Source organism: Schistocerca americana, chromosome X (genome assembly GCF_021461395.2).
Source record: "Schistocerca americana isolate TAMUIC-IGC-003095 chromosome X, iqSchAmer2.1, whole genome shotgun sequence".
Classification (NCBI taxonomy): domain Eukaryota; kingdom Metazoa; phylum Arthropoda; class Insecta; order Orthoptera; family Acrididae; genus Schistocerca; species Schistocerca americana.
The window spans coordinates 204,004,053-204,025,404 of NC_060130.1; the positions used below are offsets into that span (position 1 = coordinate 204,004,053).

The following is a 21,352-nucleotide window of genomic DNA, read 5'->3' on the forward strand; positions in this document are numbered from 1 at the left end:
AGGGAGTGAGACAGGGTTTTAGCCTATCCCCAATGTTATGCAGTCTGTACATTGAGCAAGCAGTGAAAGAAACAAAGGAGAAGTCTGGAAATGGACTTACGTTAATTTGTCAGAGACGGTAAACGACATGGAAGATCTATTGAATGAAATGGATGGTGTCTTGAAAAGAGGTTACAAGATGAATGTCAACAAAAATAAAACAAGGACAGTGGAATGTAATCATATTAAATCAGGCAATGCTGAGGGAATATGATTATATGATACACTAAAAGTAGTAGCTATTTGGGCAGCAAATAAATAATGATGACCAAAATAGAGAGAAAATAAAATGCAAATTGACAATATTTAGAAAAAAAGGAAACTTATTGATTTTGATTATAAGTTTAAGTGGTGGGAAGTCTCTCTTTCTGAAGGTATTTGTCTGACATGTAGTGTTGTATAGAAGTGAAAAATGGATGATATACACTTCAGACAGGAAGAGAATAGAGACTTTTTAAATGTTGTTGTGCAGAAGAGTTCTGAATATTTACTTAGTAGATTGGATAACTAATGAAAAGGTAGGGGATCAAATTGGTGAAAAAAAAATCTATGGCACCACTTGGCTAAAAGAAGAAATTGGTTGATAGGATACTTTCTGAGGTATCACATAATTGCCAATTAGATAACTGAGGGAAGAGACAATCTTTGTGTGTGCGTGTGTGGGGGGGGGTTATAAATTGGAGAGGGAAATGACTGTAGTTTGCAGTAGTTGTGCAAAGATATAGAACCTTGCCCAGGATAGACTGGTGTGGAGAGTTGCATCAAACAATTCTTCTTACTGTAGACAACAATAACAACAATGGTGGTGGTGGTGGTGATGATGAATCTGACAAGTGCAGGTTGACATGGTGTATTTAGTACTAATGAAACATTACTTGTTGACACCAGGGACCACATGATGAAGTTGGGTAATATTTCTTGGAGAAAATTTAATGTATCTGATCTCAGTATCTGATAATTGTTGGGCTAAGGATGTGATCAAACTATATACCACACACATTGCCTTTGCCAAGAAAAATTGTGAACTATTTCTGGGGGCCACAATGTGGCAGCAGTGTGTGTCGTACGTGTATGTATTAGATATGGCCTACACATAAATACCTTCTTGGCCAATACAGCCTTTGAATACTTTTCTCAAGTTATTGTTGACAGATTAGACGTGTTAGAAGCTGAATAGGTTATTCTCTCCCCTGCCCTGTGCCCCTTCCAGTTGTGCACTGCACAGTGCCTAGTTTGATGATTTGAAGTGTCATCCCTACATGTCTTTGAACTTATTGTCCTATACAGAAGTAAACTAGTCTATGTTCTACAATTATTGCATATTGATCCTTTTCAGTGATGATAGGTAGAGATGTGGAGGGATGGTAATGTGTTACTGTTTTTCTAAAGTTTAGGTTGTACTGGGGGCTTATTTCTTTCTTTGTTCTAGTCTTTTCTTGTCAATCAGGGTCAGCTTTCCCAATTATGTGGCACCATCTGTCCGGTTTGTCGGCATAATCTCCACTAAGACTTAGCTTCTTCATATCACTTCGGATAGTCGTCAACCTAGTGGTTTGAGGTCTTCATCTCCCTCTCCTCTTTGTAGCCATGGAGAGGCACTTTTTCTTGACATGATATTCAAGTCTAAATGTTACGTGACTTTACTACCTCAGTATGGCTTCTGAGAGTTTTCTTTTTATGGGTACTACTTGAAAACTACCTCTTATGAATTCAGTGTTACTCCTCACACCCATTGTAAAATGCACATTTCTGTTGTATGGAGCTTCCGTTTGTAAGTCGGTTTTGGTGCCCAGACAATAACAGTAGTCTTGCTGCTGCTTTATAAATTTTGCCTTTGGTTTGTCTGGGCATTTTTGGATTGCACAGAACCCCTGAAAGCATATGTAATTTGTTACAACCAGATGTTATTCTGTGATTTTAATGATTAATGAAAAACTACTTCAGCTGTGTTGTTATATGTTCATTGTGTTGTGACTAGTTTCTAGTTGTTAAGTTGTGCTCAAGACATAAATGCTCTGTTTGCCATACCTAGTGATAGAGACCATATCCAAGAATGCTGGTCGTAAACATTCTGCCAACTGCTTGGTGGAAGAATGGCGAGCAGACAGTGTGTGCTGCATGCAAGTGCCATGTCTGCTTGCCATACTCCTGCTAAGTGGCCAGCAGAATGTTTACAATCCGTGTTCTTGGATGTGGTCTTTAACATTACACATAACAGCCAGACCATTTATGTTTTATAAACATTAGCATACAACAGATATCATGGTGCTGATTTTTGTAGCTTTGTAGTTAGATAATTCATTTACAGTGATGTATATACACAGTGGCGAATCAAGGTTTGTACCAATGCTAGGATTCGAACCCAGCTCTCCTACTTACTAAGCTGATGTGCTAACCATTACACCACCCTCACAAACTGGCTTTGCACAACTGCAAGGACTACCCCAGCATGTCTTGCGACCCAATCCAAATTCCCATTCATGTCTCAGCCCACTTGGTATTTCCTGTAAACTCGAACAGCATTGTGAAGGTTCTCCAACAGTATTGGAATAGCACCTCAGCGTGGAATGAAACAAGGTATCCTACCTGAAACCCAGGATAGGTGCTTTAATGAAATGAAACTGTATGATGGTGAATGGAATTTGGATTGAGGAGGGAGCCATGCTAGGGTAGTAGGTACAGTTGTGCAAAGCCACTGTGCCAGAGTGACGTAGCGGTTAGCGTCATCTGTCTAGTGAGCGGGAGACCCGGGTCATTGTCACTTCAGTCTGTGTATATACATAATAGATGTTTGAGACTTGCAAATGGTCTCTGTAACTGTATAGTTTCAATAACAATAAGGGACTTAGGACATTTCTCTAACAGACCGTACATTAGGTGCTTCTGGTGTTACTGTTAAGTTAAAATTATAAATAATCTGTGGAGTGCATGTACTGCCAAAAAATGTTATGTTCAGTTCAACATACGCTCTAGTGCACTGAAAATGTTTTCTATGTTTCTTGATAACTAACACACATAACCATCGGTACCCTTTCATACTGTCCATCTTTTGGGTGCAATTGTTGTAAATACTTGCAGATGTAGTTTCATGATTGGAACCATAAACCCTCCATTCAGTTGGTCTGATTGGTAAGAATTTATTTATATTGATAGCTGTTAATGTCACAATTAACTCCCCAAGACTTTTTATGTCAGGTGGAATTCTTTCACTGTTGACTTAAAAATGAACCGCCTTCATTATTAGCAAGTTTTTGCCAGTTGGCCATCTCTGTGGTTCATAGGACAAATCCAGCTAGCCACATAGAATGCTTGTCACTAATATTTAGGTACAATTTTTGAGGAACCATGTATGGAGGGTCTGCAAGCCTCAATATATTACTGATCTAATAGGCGTACCAAAGCTGCATCTGCTACATAAATGGCATCCATAAGATTTGTGTTATTGTCATTGTCTGTTTTAATCTACTGAAGACACGTTTTCACTGTCTTTTTAGCTCTTGAAAGATTTTGTGTGCTTTATTTTAGGATGTATGTTGTATTTGTGATTCACAGATTTTGTTTTTAGCTTGAATGCTTTTGATGGATAAGACACAGCCTACAGTCCATTTTTTTAATATAATGCATTGTTATGTTTCATGAACTAAATTCCACACTAGCATGTAACATTCCTCTATACAATCTCCTATATTAGAATTTTGTTTTTTGCTTACAGCCCACACTGAAGGATTTTGATGACATACTTAGAGAATCTGCTGTTCTCTCAAACAAGGATGGTTTCTCGTGGAACTGGACAGTTGTCCGTACAATACTAAAGGTAATATATCAGAGGAGGGGCCTAATGCATCTGTTGTCATCCTTTATGGCTGTTATTATTAGTAGTAGTAGTGATCATGTCATCATAATGACTATGGTTACAAAAGTTAATAAATCGGTTAAGAAGGCTAGGTGAATGTTTCTCTCAGAAAGAGCAGAGAAACAGTTGTTAGCATTTCATTTAGACAATGAATTCATGTCATTTGGTTCCAGTAAGATATTAAGTGGATTAAGAATGGAAGAGACCCACTGTGGTTATTTGGGAAATAGTGAGGAAGCAAAAGCTGTTGCACTCTCCATTCAAAGCAGACCACACAAATTAGAACAAGCAAAAGTTAGTACAGATTCATGCATCTGTGAAAAGATCTGTGTGCAAAGCACACAACTACTACTACCGTCATAACGTAGCAAAAGGGCTGGCTGAGAACCTGAGAAAATTGTGGTCCAATGCAAAATCGCTATGTGGGTTTAAAGCTTCTATCCAGTCACTCATTGACCAGTCTGGTGAGGCAGTAAAAGACAGCAAAATGAAGGCCAAAGTTTTAAATTTCATGGTTAATAAATCGTACATGCAGGAGAATCATAAAAAAATACCATCATTTGAATATTACATGCCGTCCTGTATGGACGACATAGTAATAAGCATTCCTGGCATAAAGAAATAACTGAAAGAATTGAAAAGAAATAAGTTACTAGGTCTGGATGGAATCCCAGTTTGGTTTTACTGAGTAGTCTATGGCACTGGCCCCTACTTAGCTTGCATTTATTGCAAATTGGACTGGAAAAAACCACAGGTGACTGCTGTATATAAGAAGTGTCCATTATAATTATCCGGGCTGTTATGCCATGGTCGGTTGATGAATTCTGTGTCGATTCCCAACGTCTCGTCTCCGACTGCGGGAGACGTCTTCAAGGGGGTCCGTAGCTCAATGGAAGGTCCAACACACCCACTGGCTCGCTACTGACTCAGTCAGCGTGGGTGTCATGTCTGGGCCCAGGAATAATAAATTTTAGTTGCCTTGTGAGATTAACCACACTTCCTGTTAGATCATGTTGATGAAAGCATTGCATACCTGTTTCAACATGCATTTGGGCTTTTTGGTGGATTTTTCTTTATCATGATGATGAAATCCAGTTGTCATGGCTGCAAATTCGCAAAACTTCAACACTGTCAATCTCGTTGTGAAAGTAGCCAGGTTCCAACTCCCGAGTACACTTACCGCCTCTTTATAATGTAGAGGAACTACATGACCTGTGCATGGAGATTTTGTGGATCTGTAGATGTATTATCATTACAAGGAACAAGTCAAACTTTACCTGGGCAAATTGTAGCTCTTTTGTTTGTGAGGGTGGAACAATATGTAATTGGGTAGTTGGACTGAATTTTCCAAATTACGAATGAAAGATTTTGGAAATGGTTGATACTATATGACAAGTACAAAGGGCATCTAAAACAAGTAGAAATATTTATATATTCAATAAACTAAAGAAGCAGCTGTGTCATTTCTCAATGAGGAACTTATAGTTCAGGACAGGACAGTGTAGAGGAACTGTACCTGAAGTTTAAAAGAATAGTTGACTGTACACTAGATAGATGTATACTTAGTAGAGCAGTTCAAGATAGGAGGGATGCTCCATGGTATAAAGTCACTGTAAAGAAGCTTCTAAAGAAATAGAGACTAGTCCATAATATGTGTAAAACAAAGCATAGAGCTATAGGGAAGGAGATGCTGAATGAAAAACATTTGACTGTCATGAGGGCAATAGATGATGCATTCATCAACTACTGTAACAGAACATTATCTAAAGATCTCTCATAAAACCTGAAGAAATCCTGGTCATGTGTAAATGCCATTAGTGGCACCATAGTTAAATGTCCAGACACTCATTGATGAGAAAGGAATTGAAATTGAGGGTAGCAAAGTAAAAACAGAATTGATTAACTCCATTTTCAAATGTTCCTTTACAAAGGAATAGGAGTATTGCACTATTTTAATTCTCGTACCACTGCAAAGATGAGTGAAATAGATATTAGTGTTGTGGCATTCAGAAACACCTGAAATTGTTAATTGAACAAAGCTCCAAGTCCTGATGGAAGTCTTATCAGAGTCAATACCAAATTTGCAGCTGAGTTAGCCTCTCTTTTTATCTATTATATGCCAAAGATTCCTCAAACAAAAAACTGTGCCGAGTGGTTGGAAGAGAGCACAGGTCAAAAAACTGCTGTCCAATATCATTATGGGCTTTTTGTGTGTGTGTGTGTGTGTGTGTGTGTGTGTGTGTGTGTGTGTAGAATCTTAGAACATCTCCTGGGCTCAAATATAATAAGGTATCTTGAACACAATGATCTCCTCCGTACCAACCAGCACAAATTCCAAAAACATTGATCATGTGAAACCCAACTTGAGCTTTTCTCGTCTGACATCCATAAAGCCATGAATCGAAGCAGGCAGGCAGATGCAATGTTCTTGACTTCCAAAAGGCATTTTGCTCAGTACCCACTTATTATGGAGTATAAGATGAGATTTGTGACTGGATTGATGATTTCTTGGTAGGGTGGACACAGCATGTTATCTTAGAGTGCCATTGACAGATGCAGAAGTAACTTCAGGTGTGCACTAGGGAAGTGTGTTGGAAGCCTTGCTGTTCATTTTTTACATTAATGACCTTGTAGACAATATGAATGGTAACTTCAGACTTTTTGCAGATGATGCAGCTATCTGTAATGAAGAACTTTCTGAAAACAACTGGGCAAATATTCAGTCAGCTCTTGAAAAGATTTCAAAGCAGGTCAAAGATTGGCAATGTGCTTTAAATGTTTAACACTGTAAAATCTCATACTTCACAAAACAAAAAATGTAGTATCCTATGACTTCAGTGTTAATGAGTCACAGTTGCAAGCTGTCAACTTGTACTAATACCTGAGTGTAACAAATTTGTAGGGATATGAAATGGAATGAACACACAGGCTAACTTGGAGGTGAAGCAAGTGGCAGACTGTGGTTTATTGGTAGAATACTAGAGAAATGTAATTAGGTTACGAAGATGACTTTTTATTCAATGACCAGTACTATAGGCAGACAGATGGAGTTGTGATGGGAAGCCTGTTGTCACCTGTTATTGCCAATTTGTGTACGGAAGACTTTAAGGAACATACCTTGGAGTTGGCAGCTTCGAAATCCGTGGGTTTTTCAGATATGAAGATGATACTTTTGTTTGGCGTCATGACAGTGAGAATTTGAATGACTGTTTAGAACACTCAAATATTCGTTTGACAATGGAGGTGGGAAAGGATAGCTGCCTTCCCTTCCTTGATGTGTTGGTCAGGAGGAACGTTGATGGTATATTGGGAGATGCCATTTATAGGATGTATACTCACCCTGACTTGTATCTACAGGCTGATAGTTGTCACTATATGGCTCAGCATAGAGGAGTACGTTGTACCTTGGTTCACAGGGCCCACAGCATCTCAGAACCTGAGAGTTTGTCAATTGAGTGAGCCCATCTTTTCGTCAGTATGGTTATAGTGAAAGACAAATCAGATGTGTATTGCAGTATTTACCAATGGTGCACAGGGTGAGTGATGATAATACCGAGGTGGTACCAAAGTCTATGGCCTTTTTGTCTTACGCAGGGAGCATTTCCAACAGGATTGGCTGAATTTTGCCAAAATATAATGTGACGTATGTTTTTTGACAACTATATAAGATTAAGACCCTTTTACATTCCGTAAAGGATTATACTGATAGACATAAGGTGAGTGTCTATTGAATTCCATGCAGTTGTGGCATGTCATCCCTTGTCAGAAAACAGGGAGTCAGAATTAATGTTATACATCTCCTCTTTGTTTTTCATTTTCATTATCGACAACTTCTATGTCAGTCATCTTTGGTCGTGTGGTGGTGCTGTGGTGGTGGTGGTGGTGGTGGTGGTGGTGTGTGTGTGTGTGTGTGTGTGTGTGTTCATTTTTGTTTGTATACCTTTCCAAATTGCGCTGCAAATCGAGGTAGATTCCCTTGCTGGGTGTGCACCAATCGAAATATCAGCAGTTGTCAAAAGTGTCACCTAGCTGCACTCTCATGAATTATTTGAATATTGTACGTACTGGGAGAATCTTGGTTCTTGCACATTTCCATTTTCATGTTAATGGAAATACGGAATCATTTTGTTAGGACAGTTTGGTACAGTGTTTCAAATGTTTGTATTTCTGAACCTTCAATTTTGAAGAGAGGTGTTGCAGTAGGTAGAACCTAGAATATCATGATCACAATATACACTTAAAAAGTTTTTGATAGTGTTGAAACACAGTCATTCAGTACTTTTTTGAAAGAATGAACCACCGCTTGATTGTATACTACTGTAGTGTTCTTCTGTACTATCTCGATTTTGGCTTTTATGCCATCATCAAGTACAATGTTGATAGTTCGTAGACCATGAACATGTCATAATTGGTGAATTCAATAACTACTTAAATCTTAGAGGCATGTGTTGGTCTTGTTTACCTGCTTTGGGCTGACTTCACCAAATATGACGTGTTAGCGGTCTAAGAAATTTTGGCATTGTACCTGACGACGGTATAAAAGCCAAAATGTAGATAGTACAGAAAAAAATGGGGTGACATCCAGTCAAATGACAGTTTACTTTTTTATTTATTTTTTTAACTCTTTCCCTTGAAGACTGACTGTCTAAGTACCACACCAGCTTTTCAGGACAATTACTTTGCCACACTCATTATCTTGATCTGAAACTGCTGACTTTCTATGCTGTCTGGGCAGCATGTGTCTTTCACATTCCACATTGCATGTGTTAATATTTCACTTTTAGTGATGTTTCATCCAATTCCCCATATTTCCCTTCAGACAATGTGTATTTCTACATCAACATCGACACTCTGCAAACCACTGTGAAGTGCATGGCATAGCATACTTCCCATTGTACTTTTTATTATGGCTTTTCCCCATTCCATTCAAATATGGACTGTAGGAAGAATGATTGCTTAAACACCTGTGCAAGCATTAATTAGTGTAATATTGTCTTTGTGATCCCTATGGGAGCAGTACAAAGGGTGTTGTTGTATATTCCTAGATTAATTACATAAAGTATGTCCTAGAAATTTTCTAAGTGGGCTTTCACATGATCGTTTGTGACAATGTTCAAGCGTTTCTTTCAACATCTCTGTGACTCCCATGGTTCATGCAAATCTGTGACTATTTATGCTGTCCTTCTTTCTACGGCCTCAATATCACCTATTAGTCCTCTTGCTTAAACACCTGTGCAAGCATTAATTAGTGTAATATTGTCTTTGTGATCCCTATGGGAGCAGTACAAAGGGTGTTGTTGTATATTCCTAGATTAATTACATAAAGTATGTCCTAGAAATTTTCTAAGTAGGCTTTCACATGATAGTTTGTGACAATGTTCAAGCGTTTCTTTCAACATCTCTGTGACTCCCATGGTTCATGCAAATCTGTGACTATTTATGCTGTCCTTCTTTCTACGGCCCCAATATCACCTATTAGTCCTCTTTGACATGGGTCCCACACACTTGAGCAATATTCTAGGGTGGGCCACTTGAGTGTTTTGTACCCAGTCATCTTTGTAACCTAATTACATTTATCTAGTATTCTACCAATAAACCACAGTCTACCATTTACTTTACCTACAACTTAGCCTAGGTGTTCATTCCATTTCATATCCCTACAAATTTGTTACACTCAGGTATTAGTACAAATTGATAGCTTACAACTGTGACTCATCTACACTGAAGTCATAGGATACCACAATTTTTTTATTTTGTGAAGTATGAGATTTTACAGTGTTAAACATTTAAAGCACATTGCCAATCTTTACCCTGCTTTGAAATCATTTCAAGAGCTGACTGAATATTTGCCCAGTTGTTTTCAGAGAGCTCTTCATTACAGACAACTGCATCATCTGCAAAAAGTCTGAGGTTACCATTAATATTGTCTACAAGGTCATTAATGTAAAAAATGAACAGCAAGGCTTCCAACACACTTCCCTAGTGCACACCTGAAGTTACTTCTGCATCTGTCAATGGCACTCTATCCAAGATAACATACTGTGTCCACCCCACCAAGAAATCATCAATCCAGTCATAAATCTCATTTTATACTCCATATGATTGTACTTTCCATAATAAGTGAACATTTGGTACTATGCAAAGTACCTTTGGAAGTCGAGAACATTGTATCTACCTGCCTGCTTCGACTTGTGGCTTTAGGGATGTCAGATGAGAAAAACTCAAGTTGGGTCTCACATGATCAATGTTTTTGGAAACATTGGTGCCAAAGTCTAAGAACTTTTTGCCTTATACAAGGAGCATTTCCAGCAGGATTGCTTGTATTTTGCCGAAATATAATGGGAAATGAGTTTTTCAACCACTATGTAAGATGAGGATCCTTTTAGATTCTGTAACAGAAAATCTGGGTTTGTGAAAAGCAGGGGCCTCGTTGTATTCCTTGCAGTTGTGGCATGTCATATATTGGACAGGCATCAAGACCATGGAAGACCACTGTAATGAGCATATCATGCACCCACTCGTCATCCTATAGAATATAACTACACGAACATTGTGGATGCACTTCCAGCTATTGAGATAATATTATAACGAAAGCAAGTAACCTTCCTGACTTACTCTGCAAACTGAGGTTTTAAATTCTTTTGCACAGTGCTTGCTTGCAGCAGGCATGCCTTGAAAATGACAGCGTATGTACCTGTCAGTATGTCAATAGTTGTTGTTATCACCCAGTGACTGCATTACTGGAAGTTATTTGTGCACTCGCATATTGTTTGCAGTGCACAAAATCAAATTGGAGCAGAATTTGAAAAATCATAATTTTATACCAATGAAATTTTGTCTCACCACGTAAATATTTTGTAGTGAGTGATTAGACATGTCCAAAATTGAAGTGTGACATCTATCAGAGAGCAATAGACTCTTATGAGCTACCCTTCTCACTCCCTCATCATTTCTGTTGTCCTTCACATATTCCTGAAATGAATTAAGTGTACTGAAATGGGATGATTTAACCAGACGGGATGAAGTCATTGAAGATGCAGTGACATGAAATAACAACAATTGAAACAGTTCAGGTGTGCTAAATCTAAAGTGTAAAAAATATGTAGTGGCCGCTGAAAAATTTTGCTTGACTGCGGATTTGAACCAGATCTCATGCACATTGTGTGTACTCACGTTAATCATTTGACTGTTTGAGTATGCCTCCAGGCCTGACCCATACTTTCATTGTGACTGATGTTTCTGTTTATGATTTTTACATACTATATGGGAGAACAGCTGGAGGCATGGCCGAACAGTGTAATGGTTACACGACTGAGTCTGTTGGGCACAAACTTTCAATTGTTGGTGCACATTCACTATTATTTTTGTCTTCATGACTTAACCTATCAAGGATAGCTCCAGTATGTTAATCATTGAATGGTGGAAAGAAAAGGGATCACAAAAAACATTTCGTTGTAAGACCTGCTAAACTGCATGGATATAATGATTTTTATTCTATTACATCTTAATTATGGCACATTTTTCCTTTGTACTCTGTGTTTAAAGCATAGTCTGACTGGTTTACCTTTGTATGTTCTCAGCCAATTAATGGAACAATGTTAAAAGTTTCTTAACATGTTTTAACCTTGTATTTTTTACATTTTTGAAGTAAATTAATATTGATTTCTTGTTGTACATTTCAGACTCAGTATATTGGGCTGAAGAAATTAGAAGATTCCAACTGCCGGACATTTATGCGTCGCCTTGTTAATTATTTTAAACCATCCAGCAACCGCTTTAGTAGAGTTGAAGTGGGAAATAGACGTCAAACTCACATTTACACATTGGCCGGTTGTGAGCTTATAGACTGCTTGCTTGAAGCAGAGGAGGTATTTATAATCATTTCTCTCTCCCACTCCCCTCCCCTTTGTGTGTGCATGTGCGTGTGCATGCTCTTTTTCCAACAAAACAGTTCCTTAGAAATAATAGTCTATTGAAAATCCTTGCCAGATGGAGGGGCAAAATAGTAGGCATGTAATAATCATCTTGAAATGATTTTCTTGGTACAGTAAGGAGCAGTAGAGAAAATACAAAATTATAAATGCAGACAAAAATTAAAATATGCAGTGCAGCTTAGGAAATTGGATGTAGAAAGTCTACAGAAATGAATAGCTTAGAACCAGAAAGGAATGTGTGTGTGACAGCATTAAACCAATTGAAGGACTGATGACTGTAAAAAAGAAGAAAGTCGAGGGAAAAGTATTTTAACCAGATGTTAACTTTCTTTCAATTCATGGACTTTATACCTAAATCGGAATGCTAATATAGTCACTCTGAAAGTTACATCAAATATTTCCATCAATTCCTCAAGCGCTTTAGAAATTAACTTTGCTCAGTCTGTTGCAAATGTTGTCATCTACTGAACTGAATATTTACACCTACTTAAAAACCACTGAGTAACTTGCGAACACCTCTCCCATAAACCTTACAGGTTTGACTAAAAATGAATTTGGCCTATATTTTCAATGTGTTTGCCATTGCATTTATGTCGATTTTTATGCACCACTCACCCACAGGTCCCAACAAAATGCAAATAATGCATGTTATTAGCCAAAAGAGCAACCTTTGTGTGGTACACTGTGCAATTTAATAAGCCACATTGCCATGAAACCAGAATTCATTACAAAAACCTACTTTCTCGGATATTTTGACATATATTTCTAAAAGGGAAAGATAGTCAGGTTAACTGAAAATTGAGAGCTGAGAGACAGCTGCTAGGCAGAGAAGAGGAAAAGAATGCAGACAGAAGATGCTGACATAAGGTTCTTAATGAGGGAGAGTTAATTGCACACTCCGACTGTGCTGAATTTAAGGAAAAATGCTAAGCATATGTGAAGGAGGAGGAGGGACAATACTAGGGGACGAGGGGAGAATGAGTGTGCAAATAATAGCTTACTTCTTCAAATCTTGCACTGCTTACATCTCAATGTCTCTCTTTTTCACTACAGTATGGAGAAGTTACTAGAAACTTGTGATATATTTGTTTCAGTCTCAGCAAAACCACTGTCTTATCTAGTTGATGTGCCCAGTCTTTTATTTTATATCTTATGAAATATGTGTTGCACTTCATTTATGAATAGCCTTGGGGTGTAATATTTCACAATGTACAGTTATGAGTAAACACATTAATTTTTCAGCTGAAACTAAGAATAATACTTTGACATTTTTGTAACATATGGAGCACTACTGAAATCATCACTGCTTCACTAGACAGTGTCATCTGTTGACATCTTTCCATGGGCTGTCTCGACTCCCTTGCATCGTAACTGATTATATCAATTTCCTCCACCACCACCACCACCTCCCCCTGGTCTTTCTCACCCTCCCCCTGGTCTTTCTCACCCTCCCCCTGGTCTTTCTCACCCTCCCCCTGGTCTTTCTCACCCTCCCCCTGGTCTTTCTCACCCTCCCCCTGGTCTTTCCCATCCTCCCCCTGGTCTTTCCCATCCTCCCCCTGGTCTTTCCCATCCTCCCCCTGGTCTTTCCCATCCTCCCCCTGGTCTTTCCCATCCTCCCCCTGGTCTTTCCCATCCTCCCCCTGGTCTTTCCCATCCTCCCCCTGGTCTTTCCCATCCTCCCCCTGGTCTCTCCCATCCTCCCCCTGGTCTCTCTCATCCTCCCCCCTGGTCCCTCTCATCCTCCCCCTGGTCCCTCTCATCCTCCCCCTGGTCCCTCTCATCCTCCCCCTGGTCCCTCTCATCCCCCTCCTACTCTTTCTCATCCCCCTCCTACTCTTCCTCATCCCCCTCCTACTCTTTCTCACCCCCCCTGCTCTTTCTCACCCCCCCTTGCTCTTTCTCACCCCCCCTTGCTCTTTCTCACCCCCCCCCCTGCTCTTTCTCACCCCCCCCCCTGCTCTTTCTCACCCCCCCTTGCTCTTTCTCACCCCCCCCTGCTCTTTCTCCTCCCCCCTGCTCTTTCTCCTCCCCCCTGCTCTTTCTCCTCCCCCCTGCTCTTTCTCCTCCCCCCTGCTCTTTCTCCTCCCCCCTGCACATTCTCCTTTCTCCTCCCCCTGCTCTTTCTCCTCCTCCTCCTCCTCCCCCCCCTGCCCCCTGCATCAAATGCATGAAAAGAGGCTAAAATAACTAACATATTATTTGAACGAACCTTAGATCTTGTGCATTTATTTTGATGTTGTTTTTTTGTTACCTTCAGTATAATCTTTTTCTTAGCAGTAGCAGTAGCCTTAGCATTGGTATAAGCAATAATATTAATAGTAATAATTTTATTAAATCTATAGCCAGAAGGTGGAAAGCTTTTGCCAGAGTTGCTGGCAGACATCTGGCAACATATTGACGGAATCACATCATCAAAGACTGCACATGACTGCTTATTTAGCCCACAAAATATGCAGAATTCATTATGCCAGTATTATTTCTTATTTATTGGGAGAATGTGTCGTACTAACAGGGGTCAACAAACCTTGGAGAAAGCTGGTATTTTGCAACAGTAAGTATGACTTAAATATTTGCTATATATCATTAGTTCCAAGGGAAATATGTACACATAATGTTGAGGGAATCTGTAACATTGTTTTAAAAGTTAATTTTGTGTAACTTAGATAATTCTTCAACCTAGTGGATTTATTGCCAATGTGGTGTCTAAAAATGTGGATGATCTGTACTATCATTTTGCAACACACTCGCAAAATATCAGTGAAAAAAAAAAGACGACTATTTCGGTATCACAGTTTGCTGTTCACTTTGTTTATCTTGGGTTAACATGAAACACATTTAGTGGTAAAATTATGAAAGAATGTTCTGTGAAACATTTCAGATTCTGTTTATTTCTGAATTCAGCAAACTGTTTCTTACCAGTTGTTTAATTTTAACACCCATTTACATTTTATGAAACTATTGTCTTGAAATATCTGTAGGAAGGATAGCATTTGATTTAACTGTGTCCTTCATTAAATATAGTCACAATAATGTTGTTCTTCAAATAATTTGCTGCAACTTTGCTGTAATTAAGATGTCCCCAGTACTCTTAACACTGGTTTCAGGGCAACATCAGTGCTTCCTGAAAATTTATATAACACCATTTACTAATTTACTACACAAACAAATGTTAAGTTGCTAGTCAAGTAGTTATAGTCATATCTGTTGTGTATCTTGCTTCTATACGCGCGCGCGCGCCCACACACACACACACACACACACACACACACACACACACACACAAAAAATCATTCAACATTATAGTCATTAGCACCCAAGTAGTATCATCAAAAGATACGTGACAAAAATTCTTGTGATTTTTGTTGAGATTAAAATGTTCAAATCAGTGACAAACAGTTTTTACAGGATCAAATGATCACACAAGTAATGTGGTTCTTAATTTACTAGCACTTCCACTATCCTTAACAATCATCCAATTATTTGATTAGCAATGCTTTGCAGGCACTTTAAAGCACTTAGAAGAAAAATTTTGTAAAACAAGAAAATTTCAACGGAAAAATGAAAGAATCACATTGAGAGTATTTAAAAGTGTGTCCCATTCCAGATTATTCTGAGAAACAAACTTAAATTGAAAAGTGTTTAGAATACACAATCAAAACATCTGTTGAAATGAACAGTTATGTTTAATTTTAGAGCAAATCCAGTTTTTGTTTTTGTTTTGTCCAAATGCAATATATTCTAACTGAAAATGTCAAATTTATGCAGGTCATCCTATTACTCAAGTATGTTAAATAATCTGTTAGTCTTTTTTAACTGGCTTTGAATGTTCTCACAGGTATTATTATTCAGCTTTCAACAATTTGTCTTGTACCCAGTCTCAGACAAACTAGGTGACTCTCTTACTTTGGCTACTAGCTATATGTATCTGTTTCCTCCTGGCATCTACTACCACATATCAGGAAAAGTTGGGCAAATATTCAGGAACACAAGGTCATGTATATGTTATGTCCATTATCTGGGATGAAGGCCTTGTTGGGTTCTGTAAGGATGACCTTGAACTTTGAAAACCAGGAATGTACATCATTCTTTGCGAGCATGAGAAAATTTGCGTAAGCCAGAGGATGTAGATAATATAGGAAAGATGCACAGAGCATAGGTACCACTGAACAACCAACCACCACTGATGTCAGCAATTGCAGAACACATTCTCTCCACAGGACTCAATATGAGGTATGAAGGCACCAAGCTGTTACAACACACCAACATATTCTGCAGCTGTGTCTTAAAAGCATCCATGAAAAATGAAGTTCATGGTGCATCTGTAAATAAGACAATGTTTTCCTAATATGTAAAGCATAGGATTCTGGTTTGACCATGTTCAAAACACACCAGGCTGGGGCAAGATCTGTTCATGTTGCACCAGCTGAAGAACTTGAAACGTACTGTGACTTCTCCTTTTTCTGTCAATAGTGGCCCACACATTGTGCCAGTGATAGTAGCAAATTAAGGATTGGTCTTGATGATGCACTTTCCCCCTTACTTCACCATCAAAGCCATAACAGAGTGGAAGACTTATACGCTACAGCAGGAGGCAGCATATCTGTAAACCAGCATCTGTATGAACACCCTAAGTTGTGATTATCTGAGAAGGGCAAAAAGTTACCTTGCTAAAATATTCCAGATGTGAATGATGCAGAACACCAATGAACAGTTCGAAATCGTCATACATTGGGAACCCTTGAATTCACCAATATAATAGTCAGATAACAAAACATTAAAAAGCCCGGTACTCTTTTGACTCTGATAACACAATTAATATTTAAAATATAAAATATTTATGAATTTAAAACTGGTATATGGTAAGGCTTATCTGGTCTTGCATTAGGATTAAATGTAGAGAAAATTTAAGTTAGTATGTGTACATTTTCCTTTAACTAATAAGGTAAATAATATTATATTTTTCACGGAAATATTATACAGTAGGATTAACATTGACCAGCACAAATATCAGGAATATGCTATTATGGTATATTGTATTAGAGGTAAATGGCAAGAGAGAAGATAACCACAGTTCACAGAGCCAACAGTGAACAAGATCAGGATACAGAGAGAGATGATCACATAATGAGACAGGTTATGCATGTTAGCATTACATTAATCGTGGAAAACAAGATGACATGAGAAATTGATATGAGGACAGGAGGAGGGTGACATTCTTGTGTTGGTGGTGATGTGAGAACAGCAGCTTAACATTTCTGGGGAAAATATATCAGACTTTGTAGTCCTCTTTGTTCTTGAAATCCTTGCTGCTCTAAATTGACAAAATGAATGCTATCAAATATAGTTTTTGGAGTCATTGAAATTATGTGTCAGATTTTCTTGACAATTGTCGAAGAGTATCCCCTAACAGTGAACCAGTTAATCACTAACAACGCTTGTGATATAAAACATATGTGAAATAGTCCGCAGCTCATGGTCTAGTGGCTGGCATTCCTGCCTCTGGATCACAGGGTCCCGGGTCCCGGGTTCGATTTCCAGCTGGGTTGGGATTTTCTCTGCCTGGGGACTGGGTGTTTGTGTTCTCCTCCTCCTCCTCCTCCTCCTCCTCATCATCATCATCGTCATTATCATCATCATAATTTGTGACTGTGGCTAGACTGGACTGTGTAAAAATTGGAGCTTTTTACGGGCCCTGGTGATGGCAAATCAAACATCACCACCGTATGAGAAATATTTAACACAAAATGCCAAATTATGCTGCACCAGTGTTCATTATGGGTGTATCTTTTTACTGTAAGTAGATACAGAACAACATTAATGTAATGATGTTATTTTGTGCACGACTCTCTTTTCATAACTGTAGATCCTATGATAGCCTAGTTCATAAACAAATATAGCATAGAATATCTAACCATACTTCATTGTTAAAAAAATAAGTCATTTTTAAATTATGTAGTTGCTTTTTCTTTTTTAGGTTGCTGAATCTTGTCGGAAACACCAATCATGAATGTTACATAAAGCTTGTTGTATCTGGTTTGGACTACAGTCTCGATGGTATACCCAGGTAAATATGTTGTAAACTTTAGAATTATCATCTTTATTTCTTTGGTCACATTTTGTCAATTTCAGTTGTTTTCTTATGCCACTTAGTGGCAGATAACAACTGTGAGAAACAATTAAACTGGAATATTGTATGTAATGTACTGTGCAATACACATGAAGGCTGGTCATGATAGATTGACATTATTTTTTCTGGTATTCGCTGTTATAATATAAAAGGAACTGACTGCCAAACTTTTATTGTAGATACATTAAAAATTGAGCTATCTGAGTGGAATATAGCAATATAATAAAGTTTTGTGGGACTCTCAGTATTATTTTTCGTTTACTGCTAGCCAAAACTATGGCATATCAAACTTTGCTGGCAGACTGTTTACAAGTGACATATTCTGCAGCTGTTCGGCAGTGTAAGGAGAGATTCAGGTGGAGATGGGCAGCTGTTAGTGTTCTGAGTCTAGTACAGATATTATGACTTTTCTCCATTTGGAGATGCTTAGGCATGTATATTTAGTTACCGTACTTACTCGAATCTAAGCCGCACTATTTTTCCGGTTTTTGTAATCCAAAGAACCAACTGCGGCTTAGAATCGAGTGCAAAGTCAGCGAAAATTCGGAAAAAAGTTGGTGGGTGCCGCCACAAATTACTTCTGCCGTTGAATATATGTAGCGCTACACAGGCATGCTATGTAGGCACAAAGATAAATACTGGCGCCAAAACCTCTGCGTCAGTAAATAAATGAAAAAAAAAAAAAAAAAAAAGGTGGAAGACGAGCTATTTTCTCTGTGCCGAGTTTCGACCACTGCATTTTCATACATTATCCAACGAAGTAAATACAAATTCCGCATGGTTAATCTTCGAACGTAGCAGCATTTCAATGTACTACGAAAATCCGACTGGAAAGACTGTTACGGATGTTTGTCAATATGGCCAACTCGTTCTGAATTTTTTCCTATCTGTAAGAAGAGATGGTTGCTATAATAGGAACTTTTATAAATTGTGAATCACATGCAGTATTCTCGTCACCATAAGAATAATACGCAAATAAACATTTTGCCATGTATTGTTTCATGTTTGCTGCTATCTCATTTAAATCCGGTCTGCCTAATAAACTACGAAACTAGAGTGAGACAACAGCAAACGCGGAAGAATATACATATCATGTCATGTTTATATTCGTATTATTCTTATGCTTAATAGTGATACAGTCAGAAATGAAGCACGGCAATTGACTAGATTTTTAAATCTAAGATGACCCTAATTTCTGTGTAGAATGTAATGTACTAAAGAGGCGCCTGCAAAGATTTTCAAACGGAGAAAAATTTTCGCTAAACTCTAGTTCAGAACATCTTCTATCATATGCAGTCTATTATTTGGTTCTTGTTGATCATTATCAAAGAAAGCAGCAGTGTAAGTAACAACAAATAGCAGTTTCTTGCCATTGTTTCGCTAATGAGATGATTCCTCTTTTTTTTTTAAAAAAAAGTGGGGGGGGGGGGGGGGGGCGGCGGTAGCGCGCACAAAAGCAAGCCGTGCCGCGAGCGGCGACAGGCCGTAAACACGCACTATCAGAATGCGACAAACAATGCATGACACAGTACAGTAACGCATTTTCAGCTTAGAGTGACGTAAACACCTTTAACAAAGAAAACTGTGCTTATCAGGTCAAAGAAAAATAAGCTATCAGTTCAAACCAGACGGAGCACGTGGAAAAGGAAGGGTACCCATATAAATACGGACGGAGCACCTGACGCATAGCAATGGCTACCTGGTAAAGCTTAACGGCTAACTTACGACTCGAACCAAACTACTGTAGCTGTATCGTCATTCATTCGACCTAAATTGTCTCATATTACAATGGACCAACTTTGTTTCGATTTGGAGATGCGGCCTATAATTTTTCTCTCCCCTTGAATTTCTAGTCTCAAATTTTAGGTGCTGCCTAGATTCGGGAAAATATTTTTTCCTTGATTTCTAGTCTCGTTTTTCAGGTGCGGCTTAGATTCGAGTGCGGCTTAGATTCGAGTAAATACGGTATTTGATATGGCAAGTGTGTCCTGATTACGTAAGTCAGTACCAAATCTGTGGCTGTAACTGTCCAAACTCTGTTATCATAAGGCATTGTTAGGGACATGAAAGTTTCACGTGAAGTACAATGCAACAAAAAATGCATCATTAGCAATTTTCACAAAATGTCTCACAAGTTTGCATTTTCCTTATTCTCATGTAAAAATTTAAGTCTGAAGGCAGCATCTGATTACAGTTGGTAACTGAAAGTTATGTAGCTTAATTTTGGAATTGTATCTTGAACTTTTTCTTAAGGCTGAGTTTGGCATGTCACTGTAAAATGATAGTTCACTTCCCATGTAAAGAACTGATGCCATAGAAGTGACATGAGGCAAAAATATCCTGCTTCCCTTGAACTACATTCCAGCAACACTTCTTTCTGTCAACTGCAAATTTCCCAGCTCTTTTGCACAACAAATTCTATCAATGGCAACACATTTTGGAGAAGTCATTAATGCATTGTTTCAGTTAAAGTGCAGATTTCTGTAGTATGCAAAACAATATTGTCACTTTGAAACCACAGTCAAGTCCAAATGCAGAGGCATGATCATAGGTGAAGTACTATATTTTGAATTGAAAACATGTTTATTACTGACTCCAACATATAGGCAGAAAATAACTGATCTCCTGGATGAAGAGTGTAGCTGTTTATGCGGTAATCGAATATTCCAGATATATAAACATTACTCAAACATAACATATTTCTAAAACCTTACACTAATGGTAAATATGGAATAACAAATAATTGCAGGTTGTTTTGTTTGAACTGGTGACCTGCAGCATGCCATCCAGCAGTGCTAACCCTACAGTATACCAAGGGCACCCATACCACTGTTTGTAGGAAGGGGTGGGGGCGTTAGACCTGGGGGTGTGGAATATTTTTAACAGTTTGAAAGGCAAATGGTGACTTGTAAGTAGCCCTAAAAAACTTACAATTCTGACCCTATTAAAAGCCTGTGTAATACCAACTTTCAAGGAAAGTTGCATTGCTCCCTCTCCTGGAGAAACAGTGGCCCACTATTTGACAAATTTGCATTGGGGCAAGAGCAGAAGCCTGGATCTAGATCTTGTCAATGGTCTTCTGTATGGTGATGCTGGTAGATACTCACATTCTGGTCTTGTTGTTACATCCTCTTCACTATGATGAGCATCAAAGGTAGCCCTCCTGGCAAAACTACATGACCATCAAGTGAGTCTTAAGTTTCCTTGAATCTCCCACCATTAATCTGCACCTCTGAACTGTGGTAGGGCTTCATATGGAGAACATGGATGACATCTCCATGCTTGTGTCCTGATGAAGAGGCCTCGACTTTGATGTCCAACAAGAGGTGAAGGATATGATATGGCTGAATGCAGTGCATTAGAAATTTTTCTAATAGTTCTGTTTATTGTAGAGGC

General features: G+C 38.5%; 1 protein-coding gene across 2 annotated transcripts in view; it reads left to right on the top strand.

Annotated features, from left to right (window-relative positions):
* Positions 1–21,352, top strand: part of LOC124554923 (rapamycin-insensitive companion of mTOR) — a 265,312-nt gene that overhangs the window by 102,739 nt on the left and 141,221 nt on the right. The window contains exons 11-14 of one of the 2 annotated variants that reach the window (XM_047128612.1): positions 3,752–3,853; positions 11,575–11,760; positions 14,172–14,380; positions 17,804–17,893. In XM_047128612.1, coding sequence (XP_046984568.1) covers positions 3,752–3,853; positions 11,575–11,760; positions 14,172–14,380; positions 17,804–17,893 — 587 coding nt within the window. The remainder of the gene's footprint in view (positions 1–3,751; positions 3,854–11,574; positions 11,761–14,171; positions 14,381–17,803; positions 17,894–21,352) is intronic. The other variant, XM_047128613.1, reaches the window with a different exon arrangement.